Raw genomic sequence first — 14,488 nt, 5'->3', positions numbered from 1 at the left:
AGGAGATGGATTGTTTAAGTTTAGAGTTTGGAGTTAGAGATATTAATATTTGTTTACTTGTATTTGAATATTAGCCTAGGTTTGGTTTGGGAAGTCCGGGGGGTGGGGGGATGGGATAAAACATTGTGTAATATCTGTGATGTATTTCTTTTTTCTTTTATGATAAAAACAATAAAATTTTATATTGAAAAAAAAAAGAAAAAGTCTCAAAAGTGTCCCCAAAACCTCTCGCTCCATCGCCCCCATATCGCCCCCTTTTAGTTCCTTCGCCCCCGCATTGCCCCTTTTAGTTCCATCGCCCCCCTGAAAAACAAAATTGCCCCCTGGGGGGGCAATATCGCCCACGTTAAGAACCACTGGTATACTGTATAGCTGGCCTTTGTGTTCGAGTAGCTATCTCCAATGGCAATGGCCTTGCATTGGCTGGGCAGAGGCTGCCCACTCGTTTTTGCAGGCAGGTCCCAGGGAAATCTCAGCTCTTAAATCTATTAGGTGCTGTTTTGCACTGTCAGAAATACGTATATATGAATGGTGATTGTCATGGGATGAACTTTGTGCACTGAATATTAAGAGTTATTTGATGGTTCTCTTGTAGGGATGACTATGAGTTGTCTGTCAGTGGGAGCTTCTGATATACTGTTGGCAATATAATTGATCCATTGTCAGAAAAGGGCTATTTTCTTTCTATCTATCTATCTGACTGTCTGTCTGTCATCCATCATTTTTCTCTCCATCCATCTTTCTATTTATTCATTTAGTTTATATGGCCAACCATCTCAAGTGACTCTAAGCAGCTAACAACAATAAAATAGCCAGCATCTACAAACACAAAATAGACAATTGGCAGCCAAATGTTTCTTTAGAAATCAATGCAAATATAATACAAATATTTCAACAAAAACCTATTTGTTATTTGCCTAGTGGGCATCCTTCCCTTTCAAGGGAATTCATATATTACACTGTAATAATGTTTAACCCAATGGCTTCTAAATGTGCCGAGACTAAAATTCTCAAAAACGCCACCAACACATCTAGAGCAGGGGTCCCCAACTCCCGGTCCATGGACCAGTACCGGGCTGCGGCATGCCAGCAACCGGTCCACACAAGCTCCATCCATGGGATGCAGACAGCACACAAAACCCTGCTCCCTCTGGTCCATGGAAAAACTTCTCTCCACGGAACCGGTCCCTAATGCCCAAAAGGTTGGGGACCTCTGATCTAGAGTATACCTAGTTAGTGATGGTTGACATAGAATATTTTGTGTGGGCTAACTGGGTTAGATCTGTCTCCCAAGTTATTTTGTACAACTGAATGCACAGCACATAAGCCTAATATTCTTTTATGTGCTTTGAAAATACAGAAAGAGGATGGTCCATATCTCAAACAAAACTGATTGATTATATTTGGAATCACCTGTTAGGGCTTATTACAATTAAGTGTAAACTATAAACCTTAACAAAGCACTGAGTGCAAGAACAATAATTTCTTGACTATTGTGTAGTTTATTTCCTATACTTATCTATGCTTCCTTGTTTCAAGTGACCACTTTCAAACATTGCTTAAGCTTTCTGTTTTGTGAAGAGCAATTAGCAAGCAACATATGTTATCTTAAGCTTGTAACAACTTATTTAAAAAGATTCCCTATTGTATCAGTTAATCCTCTTTTTTATTAGTGTGTCTGTCTTTGAATGTAATATGAATGTAAAATGAAAGAGCCACTGAACTGAACTGAAACATTTCTCCCAATAAATTTGAGAGTATTTTCCCTTTATTTTTGTTTTTCTTTTGTGTTATTGCCAAGGGAAATGTCTGGATTCTGACTGATACTATAGAAAAGACTACATACATGTGAGTTTTTCTCTCCTTAACGGCGCTTGGGAGCATTCTTGCATAATCCACCAAGATTTGAGAATGTTATTCTACTGACCATATAAGACCAAACTCTGCATGTTTAAGCAAGGTCATGTAGGTAGATGCTGAGCACTTGCAGGGTTAGGCCATAGACAAAAGACTTTTCTGAGCCTCATTTATTGTAGCAACAGACCATAGCAACAGCTTAACTTCATAGCAATGGTGAAGTGCTCACACGGTTTTCCTGAAAACCAGAGGGCAGAACTGCTTGTTCTACTTTTCAGTCTTGTTTTACCCATGGGCTGCACTTCCAGCCAAGCAATTATCAAGGAATCGGCATCCAAGAATCGGCATCATGACAGAGAAACCCCAAACCAGGTAACACACTCTTAAATCTTCTCTCTGCTTCCACTACTCATGAATATTTCTAAGGTCAGTGTTTAATTTCCTTTTACATTGGAGATCACTGGAAAATGTGAGAGAAGGTGGCAATGTCCATTTTGTTTATTTATGTACTTGTGGAGCACATTGAAGAGAAATAACACGCTGTGTCCTTCTTGCACCTGATTTCTAATAGGAACAACCTGAGAAATTATCTGACCCCCATCACATTGACCCATCCCACCCAGTCAGCCAGGGAAAGTATGTTACAGATCCTATTGATTAAAACATACAATTGGCATGGTCCAGAAAGAGAGCCTTCTCTGCCATTGCCTTCTTTGGAATATTCTCCCCTCAGAAGTGAGACAGGCTCCGCTCTCCTCATCTTTCAGAAAGGCGTGAAGACCTCCAACTCGTGTGTAGCATGCAACCCGTGTGTGTGTGTGTGTTTGTGTGTGTGTGTGTGTGTGTGGTTAGCAGTTTGAAGGCGCTCCCTCTGCCTTTTAGCTTTTAATTTATACTATCTTTGTTTTTAGTTGGCTCCCATTTTATTGACGTACTTTATAGGGTGGTGTGGTGGCTCAGTGGTTGCTGGGCTTGTTGGCTGGAAAGCCGGACATCCACGTTAAAGACCCAAGCTCCACCTGATGGGGTGAACCCCGTCCTTGCCCCAGCTCCCGTCAACCTAGCAGTTGGAAAGCATACAAATGTGAGTAGATAAATAGGTACCACTTCAATGGGAAGGTAACAGCAGTCCGTGCTGTCACACTGGCCACAAGACCACAGACAGCGCTGGCTCAGTGGCCTTTAAACAGAGATGAGCACATCCCCTGTAGTTGGCAACGACCAGTGGGATAAAACCGGCAGGGTCGCCTTTGACTTTATCTTTTACTGTATCTTTTTATGGGTTTTTTTAATGCTTTTAGCTGTAAACTATCCAGAGTCATTCTGAGAGTGAGATGGGCAGTATCTAAATTTGACAAATAAATAAATACCCTTAAGAATCCCCCAGGTAACTTCCAAATTAATTAATTCCACTAAAAACTCCTACAATACAGGTAGTCCTCAACTTTCAACAGTTCACTTCATGACTGTTTGAAGTTACAACGGCACTGAAAAAAGTGATTTATGACCATTTTTCACACTTATGACCATTGCAGCATCCCCACGATCACGTGATTTACATTCAGATGCTTGACAACTGACTCACATTTATGATGGTTGCAGTATCCCGGGGTCATGTGATCCCCTTTTGCGACCTTCTGACAGGCAAAGTCAATGGGGAAACCAGATTCACTTAATAACCATGTTGCTAATTTAACAACTGTAGTGATTCACTTAATAAATGTGGCAAGAAAATTTGTAAAATGGGGCAAAATTTAACAAATGTCTCACTTAGCAACATAAATTTTGGGCTTAATTGTGGTCATAAGTTGAGGACTATCTGTATTTTGTACTCATCACCACTGTAGCTGAGTCCATCCACCTTGCTGTTGGGAATCCTCTCCTCTTTCTCTCCATTTTTACCAGCATTAGAGGCTTCTCCAGGGGGCTAGATATTTGCATAATGTGTCTTAAGTAATATAATTTGAGTCTTTTGTGTCTTGAGTGAGAATTCTGAGATGACCCATTTGTTTTCTTGGCTAACCATGGTATTATCAGAATAACAGAGTTGGGAGGGACCTTGAAGGTCTTCTAGTCCAACCCCCCCCCCCCGCTCAGGAGTTTTGTCCAACACCAAATTTCAAAAGCACCAATAGTCTTCCTATCCTGCTTCTTCAAACTCTACTACTACTACTACTATTATTATTATTAATATAGTTCATTGCAAAGTCAGCCACATATTTAGACTGGAGTTGGCACTTTTATCCATCTATTGAGCCTTGCCATATTATTATTCCTTAAGAATTGTTTTATTATCTCCTTTCCCTGTTCTAGTGGTTATCTTATTCCTATAACTAAAGGATATTCTAGGCCAGTGGTGGCGAACCTATGGCACGGGTGCCAGAAGTGGCACTCGGAGCCCTCTCTGTGGGCACACGCACCGTCTCCCCAGCCCCGCCTCCTCTCATGGCCCCCTCCTCATCAGCAGCCACCGGAGGAGAGTTGCCCCTGGGCACAGCCCACATGAAGCAGCGGAGCCAAGGACATGGTAGGTGGGCAGCGGGGACAAGACTCCACCCTTGCGCCCCGTTGCGCACAGATGATGCTGCGGGGCACGGGCAGAGGGTATGGCTGCCATGGCGCTGCTGGGCTCCCTGGGTGATCTGTGGCGGGCCATGGAGGTGGTGGGTGGCCCAGTGGGCAGGGTGGAGTGGGGATGGGGGTGGGGGGCAGTTTTGGGGCACTCGGTCTCTAAAAGGTTCGCCATCACTGTTCTAGGCCATTAAGCACCATTACAATCTAGAAGCATCTCAAGATACTATATTCTTATACATTATTGTAAGAAATGGCATATGAAAATTATGTTTATGAAAATGAACACTGGAATAAAGTAGTCTTCTTGTTCAGTCTTGCCTACTTATTCCAAAATCAGTCTTCAGGTTTTTTCTTATGAAAAATCTGTTACTGCTCTCCCCACAATATAAATATTGCACCTTTTTCTCCTTAATAGATTTTTTTTAATGAAAAAAAAAAAAAATTAGGGAGTCTGACTTTGTCTTCTATTGCCATAAAACTCTGAATGGGGCAAGGCGATCTACAGGCTACTAAAAGTCTCTTTCCCATAACCTTTAACTGGCTGAAAAAGTACATCATAGGGCTACAATGTTTGAACCAAAGTACCTCAAATGGGCTAACTTACAGAAAGTGTCCAAGATCCAGGACACAGGACTCTCAAGGAATTGAAATTTGGCAGATTTTATAAAACATTTTATGATATAAAGGTTAGCATAAAACAGTTTATGACATAGTACAAAACGTCACAAAACATTTCCTGTTCTGTTGTTTGACTGTGCTGTACATTTCAACATGGGCTACTTCCAAGGTTAGATATATCTCTGAATGTATCCAAAATAATCATGTTGCCTGAGCCAATTCTGTCTGGAAGAGGCAGTGCTATCTGTTCTTTGGAGCCAAGCCACAGGGGGCTTTCTGGGCAACAACCAGCACTTAGGGGATGACAGGAAGTCAACACAGAGCTTAAAGGACAGGCGTCATCTGTTCATGGCAGCAAATTGTGTCCCAGCAGATATGGAAAAAGCTAAGTTAGGGAAATCAGCAGTCAATCATCTCGCCCAATCTCCTAGCCAACATTCCCACAAGGGTGCATGCAAACACACAGAAACACATCAAATGTTGTATATGTACAAATGATGCTGTAATTTATTTTTTAGGCTAGAGAGAAAATATTTCTTGACACAGATAGCCTCGCCTCACAAGGTGAGTCAACAGCTGCAGATGATTCCTGTGGAAGAGGCTTGCCAGAAGATGGAATGAAGGGATCCCAGTCCATTAAAGAAGAGACCAAAAGTCAACATATGGGTGTGTGTGATAAATTATAAAAGAGGGCTGTTTCATAGGGAGATGAATGACTCATTCAAGAACCATTATTCTGGGGCATAAGCTATATTGAGTATTTCTCGCATGATTGGCATAATTTAGAGATGAGGCCTTTTGATATACTGTAAGAGGTAAAATGCATGCCCAGCTGTCTCCGATCTACACCTGGGCTTCTGTCCCATCTTTGTCCTTCCTGTGTCCTTCAATTTCTTTGCGTATTAAAATCTGCTCCACAGATACACATTGGCAGGCATTCCAGCATAATTCTTGAGATGGGCATGGAAAGGGTGCTCTTGGGCAGAGTGGCTGGTGGGTTACTATACCAGCAAACTATCTGAAATTGTTAGATTGCCAGGGTATAAGTATTGCTGATGCGCTAATATGTGGCCAAACTGCAACACATAGAAGAATAAGCAATAGCACTTAGACGTATATACCGCTTCACAGTGCTTTATAGCCCTCTCTAGGCAGTTTACAGAGTCAGCATATTGCCCCCCTCCCCTCCAACAATCTGGGTTCTCATTTTACCAACCTGGGAAGAATGGAAGGCTGAGTCAACCTTAAACCAATGAGGATTGAACCCCTGGCAGTCGGCAGAATTAGCCTGCAGTACTGCATTCTAACCCCTGCGCCTCAGGGCAGTAATGTACAAGAAGATTAAGCAAAACCAAAAGTAGAAAAACTACAACTGGGCAATGTGGATAATACTGTTTAATTACATGCATGTACAAAAGAGTGTTTGCGTTGGCTTGAAAGTTTCATTTGCTAGTTGGTTTTACTATAAACCAAACTGTCTGGTAGAAAGGGTAAATAAAATTAAGATTTTTTTGGGTGGGCATGGGAGGAAAGGGCAATAAAACTATAGCAACTTAAAGATCCAAATTAGCTGAATTAATAGGAAAAAAGGTTATGATGTAACATTTTTTAAAAAATGAACTTGAAATATTTTAAGGCTGTTTTGAGATTGAAGGGAAGAAAAAGATTCCCAAGAGTACAGTAATTTATACTTTTCTCCTCCTTTTTCTGACTCTTTCCCCCATGCATTCAAGTACTCTAAGTGAAAATATGTTAATTAATATTCATTTCATTAATTTGAGTGATTGAAAATACGAAAGAAAAAGCTGATTAATCATTCTCTCCCTCCACTTAAAAACAATTCGAAATATTTAGGTGCCATTAAATCACTGAGCAAGCTAGAAACAGAAAGACAGACGTCATCAGACATTTTGGAAGAACTTCGGATGCAAGGAATAATCAAGACTTCATGTCCGACCACTAAAAACAGAACTGCAGATGATGCCATGGTAAGGGTTCTTCAAAATTAGTTCAGTATGCTTTAAGTTTGAGATGATGTTTTGAATGTAACCTATGAATTACTCCAGAAATGGATCTTTCTTCTAGGTGAGAGAATTGGTTCCATTTCTTCCCAGTTTCTCCTTAAATTTGAAACTCTTCCCAAAACAGCTTTGTGATCAATTCTTCCCCCCCTTTGAAAATACACTTCCTGGAAAGTTTACAGACTTTCAATTCCATGCCAAAAATAGGCAAAAGTACACGTAGCCAAACAGAACAAGTTGGCCTGAATTAATAGCATGCTGGGGGCACGGTGGCCTAGTAATTAAGATGCTAAGCTTATCAATCAGGCTTGCAGTTTAAAAGCTAAGTACTGTATGATGGGGCGAGTTCCCATTCTTGCCCCAACTCTTGCCCACCTAGCAGTTCAAAAACATGCAAATGCAAGTAGATAAATAGATACTACTTTGGTGGGGAGGAAACAGCAGTCTGTGAGCCTTGGTGTATAGTCATGCTGGCCACATGACCACGGAAGCATCTTTGGACAACCCTGGCTACCTTGGCCAAGAAACAGGGATGAGCACCGCCCCCTAGAGTCAGACACAACTAGACACGGGAAATCTTTATCTTTACACCTTTAGGAAATTCTTCCAGCCTACTTCATGCTAGTACTAACCATAAATCTCCTATGAATTCATTTCCTGAGACTGGAGATTAGCTGATTAATATGTAGAATAGTATATTACTTGAACACCAAACACTAAAATCACGTTGATTTTAATTACAATTTGTTGAAGCAAACTAGCTTCATAAACCCAAGTCTGGTCTATTTCAAATAAGCACACATAAATAAGATTAACTTTTTGTGCTGGAATTAAACTATACACAAAGAAAAAAAATAGAAATTAACTATTCTAAGTAGAAAGTAAACGTTCTAGCTTTCGCAAACATGATGAAGAATTAAAAGGGAGAGAATGGTACCAGAGAAAATCTACTTCAGTGGCTTTTATAATGAAATTTATATCTGACTTGCAAAAAGCATGATTAGCTTCTGGTAATTGCTTACACGAATGTACTCAAACTTGCCAAACTAATGGCTGATCTTACCGATGTTTATTCTGAATTGAATTCTGATATATCTATTTTTAAAATATGCTTTCAACTTTCAAACTGGTCAAATGCCAACAACAACCACAAAAATACAAAGCCATGATAAAAACGATAATGCTGGACTGGTTCATTACATAATTAAAAAAAAATCTGTGAAAATGTTCAGCATATTCTAAAACTGCATTTCAAATCATAGGTATTTGTGGAAAGTTTGCAAATGATAAAAAATGTGTGTTGCAATCCTCTTGAGGTACAAGCTCCACCACTTTCACACTTGCAGGCAATGTCCCAACAGTATAAAAAGGTAGAGCTAGGATAGTAACATCACACACCTTCATTATTTAACCAGTTACTATATAAGCCTTGATGATGCTAGGTAAATGGAACTAGTGCTGCAATAAACATACATGTAAACCAATTTGCAATGAACTTTAATTAATATAGCAAGTACAAGCATCCATAACAATATTTCTGAAATTTTTGCTATACCACCACAAATGAAAGAAAATTTCCTCATGATCATATCAGAGTTTACAATGCTATGGAAAAAAAGGAACTATTAATTATCACAGTGCAATTAACAAGCATCACATTAAGTCAATGGAATCAATAAGTTTGTATCCCTATTAAAGCGGTATTATGTATATGTGCTCCGTTTTATCTCTAAATGTTATTCTGTAGTCATTCTTAATTCCTCTCCCAAATTATGATGCAGAGAACTGAACTAGAATAGGAACAAACCTTGCAAAATACTGAGAGAGAAGTATGCCGTTATTAGGAAGATTTTAGTGAAAAAAATCCTTCTTAAAATAAATACAAACACTGAGATATAAACAAAGGTTTATTTGTGCAAATAGGAAACAGGAAGAAAAAGAGAAGTGATCACATACACATTTAATAATGCAAATCTGGCTTAGCTAGTATCTTGTTATCTGCTGGAATAAGAAGTTAGATTTTGATGTAGTTTAGTGTTCTGCAAACTATCTTATTTTCTGATTAGGTTTTATTAAGAAAATGTTTAATAATGAAAATAACAACTTAGAAAAAACATATAGTAATTTTGTCCAATAACTTGATATTCATCATGACTTTTGTTGATCTGATTTAGCAAATCAGAAAATTACTTAGTGTTTGTCCTCAACTTTTCAATGATCCGTGCTTGAAGTATAAAATGTCTAAATACTGCACAAACTGACTTAAATTTAGAATTTGTATCTGGAAATTAAAGATGAGAATACAATTTTTTCTGTCATGATACTAATTTACTAGGCATTCAAAGTGACACTCTTGAGCTGTATCAGAATCTCAAATATTAGCCATCATCACCTTTTAGAGAGTATAATAAATTTTAAACCCAGATGTATATTGTAAAACTGCAAATTACAAGGGCTGAATGAAAAGCAATGCCTCTAATGTTGTAAGTCACCAACAGATGGCAGTATGATGTGTCCAAATGTGTTGAGCATTTATTCTTTAATTTCAGTTGTCAGGAAATTGCTAGGAGAAAAATGTTGTGATGCTTTTGTTCATGAAATGGAAATCTGCAGTGAATATTAGTCACTGTGCTTTAAGCAACATGCCATGATTGAATTTTTACTGCTGAAGAGTCCTTCCAACTGAAATTCACCATTAATGCAGATTGTTTATAATAATCACTGGGTTGATGTGCATACTGTGTGCATTGAGCCAAAAAATGTAAAGGTGGTGAATTGAGAGGAGTTAATTTGTGTGATTAAGGATAAGTGGATGACATATGACTGCAACTAAGAGGATTAATTTGAAAAAGTTTGATAAACTAATTAAGGACAATAGGTAAATTACGCAAAGAGAATTGCTGTCAAGCTTAGCATTTCACAGAAATGTTCAGATTGCATTATTGATGTTTCTCAATATCAAAAGAATTGTGCTGGTCTGTGACAGTAATAAAGATTGGATTGAATTGAATTGAAAAGTACTGTGCAAAATAGGTTACTTGCGTGCTGATAGCAGAAAGGAAACAAACTTGAATTTGCCAGCAATTGTCATGCCATCAGAAAAAGGAGACAAATTTCTTCACAGCACTGTCCAGTCTATGAAACACCATCATTATGACCCAAAAATGAAGACTCAGTCCATGTTACATCATCACAAAACTCAGATGTGAGGAAAAAAATCAGAAAGCCAAATCTTCAAGATTACAGATTTTTTGAGATGCAGATGATGTTATTCACATGGATTTCCTGAGCTATTAGCTCAGACCACTATGCTAATAGTCAAAATTTTAAAACAACAATTAAGCAAAGTTCTGAAGGATAGGAAGGAAATTGTTTTGTGGTGTGAAAACAACAGACCTCAAGCCTCTTAAGCTACCCAAGAGGCAATTGCAAAGCTGAATCTTATTGTCTTAAACCAGTGTTTCTCAACCTTGACAATTTTAAGGCATGTGGACTTCAACTCCCAGAATTCCACAGCCAGCATTGCTGGCTGTGGAATTCTGGGAGTTGAAGTCCACATGCCTTAAAATTGTCAAGGTTGAGAAACACTGTCTTAAACTATCCAATGCGCCATCCAATTTAATGTCATGCAAGTTCCATCTTTTCCCAAAACTGAAGTAAAACCTTCATGGGTATCTATTTGATTAACACGAAGAGGTGGGAAGGATTGTCAGGACCTGGTTGAAGAGACAAAGTAGCAAATAACAATGATTATGTGGAGAAATAAATACAGGTAACAAAAGAGGTAATCTCAAAAATTATTTTCCTGGTTCGTGTATTAAAATATTCCTATTTAATTAAAGTTATGTAAGTGGTGGCATTACTTTTTATTCAACCCTCATAAATATCACTGAGTATCTATGGAGAGTCTCACTCATCCAGGTCATAGTTATCCCAAAGTTGCTTCTTCATGAGGCAACTGGACTTTCTTTGAAGACTTTTCGCTTCTCATCCAAGAAGCTGCTTCAGCTCAGAGAATTTATATTTTCATGTAAATGTACAGAGTAGAACAGCCTGTTTTCTTTTAAAATACAATATCCCCTTCACTAATTATCTTGTATTTCCACAGCTGGTACCTGCAGAAAGGACAATACAAAAACCACCAGCCAAACTGGAAAAGCTAGAACTGAAACAGAAGAAATTGCATGCTTTATCAATAGAACACCCTGAAAATAAGGTAAAAAAAATACTTTAATCTACCTCATTTTATATTAACATTTGCATATCTAGTAATCAAGGATACATTAAATAGGGAAAGCCCTAGACTGTCCTAATCCTCAGCAAGTATGTTATAAGATGCTGTAAAATACATCCCCCGGTTTTATTTACCAACGATTGTAGAACTGGAGGTTTTCAATAGAAAGGTGACTCAGCTCTGCTTCTGCATACATCTGAATCAGAAGAATGTGTACATATTCCAAACCAGTGCCTGGATGAAGTGATCAGTAGAAGAGGGCGATAAACTGGGAATGATTTTCAATAAGTCAGAAGTTTTGGGACTGGGTGGGCCCAAGTTTCAGGAAAGGGGAGTTGACTTGCTCTAATGAAACTGCACTCCTAGTCAGTGCGGCTTGTGAGAGCCGGGTTGCTGACTGGGGCTTGAGGGTGCTCTTTGCGAGTCAAACAACTGTTAGTTAGACTGGAGGCTAAAACATATAAGGAACGGTTGCTGGAATTGGGTATGTCTAGTTTAATGAAGAGAAGGACAAGGGGGGACATGATAGCAGTGTTCCAGTATCTCAGGGGCTGCCACAAAGAAGAGGGAGTCAAGCTATTTTCCAAAGCGCCTGAAGGCAGGACAAGGAGCAACGGGTGGAAACTAACAAAAGAGAGAAGCAACCTAGAACTAAGGAGAAACTTCCTGACAGTTAGAACAATTAACCAGTAGAACAACCTGCCTCCAGAAGCGGCGAATGCGCCAACACTGGAAATTTTTAAGAAGAAACTGGACAGCCATTTGTCCAAAATGGTATAGGGTTTCCTGCCTGAGCAGGGGGTTGGACTAGATGACCTCCAAGGTCCCTTCCAACTTTATTATTATTATTATTATTATTATTATTATTATTATTATTATTATTATTATTATTATTATTATTATTATTATTATTATTATTATTACCAAGTCAAGGCCAACATTTTGATTTTAACATGCAAGGCCCTAAATAACTTGGGATTGGCATACCTGTCACACACATACTTTATCTGCTGTTATCACTAACATCAGAACTACTGAATGCCATCTAGGAGATGCAGGTTTCTGAGATGTTGTCCATAATTCAGAAGGCTCTAGTCTCTGAAACTACGGAGGTGTTTCCTATTACTATTTTAAAGCATCTGTTGAAACATTCAGCCAGGCTGCTCTGGCATGAATGTTGCAAGAAAGCTTCCTCTGCATTTTCATTATGTTTTAATTTTTGTTTAAGATTACTTCATATTGATTTAAGATGTTGTTTATTGTACATTTTACTGCTGATTTGACTGAAAATGCTTCAGAAGAGAAAGTTATGTAGAAATAATTTAACTAGATTAAAATAAATCAATAGACGGAGATCAGGTTAGGCTCTTTCTCTGTAACCTCACTAACTATTCTCACAGGCTGACTCCATCCCTATTAGTAATTTCTTAATTAGGGCCAGTTTTGTGTGTGCATGTATACATGTGCCTGTGCACAAGTGTGTGTTTGACACTCAAAAATGTGTTATGCCCTAGCCTAAAGACTTGTCTCTTTTTAGACAAGAGAAGAGCAACTGAAAAAGGAATTGCTGACTGATAGATCATCACCAATAATTCCTCCTGAAAAGAGAGTGCAGATAGGCAGTTCTATAATTACAACAACTCCCACTAGTTTTCAATTGCCACCCTTAAGCGTGGGGACAGAAACTTGGACAGAGAAGGAAGAACTGGATGAAAATATAAACAATGGTTTTGAGGATTTTACAATGGTGGAATCAGACATAACTTATAATACAATTCATGGAGTATTTTAATCACCAACATTTGTATGAAACATTTTGATCTCTAACCAATTTAATTTAATACTGTTGCTACCAATAAAGGCTGCTGGACTCTGAAATATCGGATATTCTGTTTTCTGAGCTGGCTTACGGGTTTTTCTTCTCCTTCCCTTTTTAAATTTTAAAACAAAAATAAAATACAGTTCAAGGCTGTGCCCTGGATTTGCTTCTGCATTAGCAAATCTCAACCGAAGGCCCACAAAAATGCCATGAAAATTAATCTTTGACCCATGGAACTCTGGCTTAGCTTTTTTTAAAATAATAAAAAATAAAAATGTTTGTGCCATCTTATTAAAAGGAATGATGCCATCCCCCAGATTTTAAGATTTTTTTTTCTTTATGGCCCATCTGAAAGGGGAAGGACAATCAGGTTTTCCTAGTCTTTTCTATCAGAGATATTTTAATTGGAAAAGCTGAAAAATAAAATCAGGGAAATTTATATATACACCTGTTCTGTTTCCAAAGAAAAGGCATTGAGGCGAAGCAGGAGTAACAAAAACAGTCTTCTTTTATTGAAACACCAACAGAACTGAAAACAAAATAGCGCGGGTTCTTTTTATAGTCCCTTGCATCCTTTTATAGTCATTTGCATCCTGCACCTGCTGAATAGCTCAGCAGGCCCAGGACATAACAAAACCTGTGCTATATGGTGCGCAATCATTGCTTCAAAATTATATATATTGTGCTTCATCTGTGCATGTGTGATCTCTGGGCCAAGCTAATCTTTGCATTCTTCCAATGTAACCAGTATTACAAATATATACAAATAGCACACATATGAATATCTATCAATGGGACTGGTTGGTATTCAGTTGGCATTATGTCCATCGCACAACCTGCATTCCAGATAGGGAATGTAAATCTGTTGACCAAACAATCAGTACGTGCCTTTTCTTTTAGTTCTTCCTTCCTCACCAGTTCCTGTGATTTTCCTTTGCTGCTTGCAAATATGGAAGCTTTCATACACCCCTTTCCAATAGTATATCCTTTGAAAATATTGCAGATATCCCCCTCACTCTTTTCCCTATTTTACTGCAACATAGTTGCTCTAATGCTATAATAATCAAAGCAACAGAGGACTAGGTTGTTCTTTCATTCCTACTTTTCTCTGAAGATCCAAGAAAAATTTGTATAAAGAAAGGAAGAACTGGTAGTTCTCTTTCAGAGAATACAGAACTACCAGTTCTTTCTTTCTATAGGTTTTTAAAAAGGGAAGGAAAGATTAGCAGTACTAATCTGCTAATTTAAAACCAAGCAAGGGGAACTCGTGTAGATTACAAGTGGAAGATGAAAGGTTTGAGTTTCTGGGAGTGACGATTTTTCATTTTGCTCCTTGGGCAGCCATTTTATAAGCAAGCAAGATTA

General features: G+C 38.4%; 1 protein-coding gene across 2 annotated transcripts; it reads left to right on the top strand.

Moving 5' to 3' along the window:
• The first annotated feature begins 2,059 nt into the window (after nt 1–2,059).
• Nucleotides 2,060–13,171, top strand: STMND1 (stathmin domain containing 1). 2 transcript variants are annotated; one of them, XM_015820519.1, is made up of 5 exons: nt 2,060–2,229; nt 5,568–5,715; nt 6,904–7,037; nt 11,179–11,286; nt 12,842–13,171. In XM_015820519.1, the coding sequence occupies exons 1-5, from the start codon at nt 2,071–2,073 to the stop codon at nt 13,094–13,096; spliced, it is 804 nt and encodes a 267-aa protein (XP_015676005.1). In that variant the 5' UTR covers nt 2,060–2,070; the 3' UTR covers nt 13,097–13,171. The 2 variants fall into 2 exon arrangements, with proteins under 2 accessions (XP_015676005.1, XP_015676006.1); XM_015820520.1 differs by having other exon boundaries at nt 12,819–12,903.
• Nucleotides 13,172–14,488: the final 1,317 nt, after the last annotated feature.

The sequence above is a fragment of the Protobothrops mucrosquamatus genome, unplaced genomic scaffold (assembly GCF_001527695.2).
Source record: "Protobothrops mucrosquamatus isolate PMUCROS unplaced genomic scaffold, P.Mucros_1.0 scaffold1135, whole genome shotgun sequence".
NCBI lineage: Eukaryota > Metazoa > Chordata > Lepidosauria > Squamata > Viperidae > Protobothrops > Protobothrops mucrosquamatus.
This window is presented reverse-complemented; position numbering and strand designations above follow the sequence as displayed.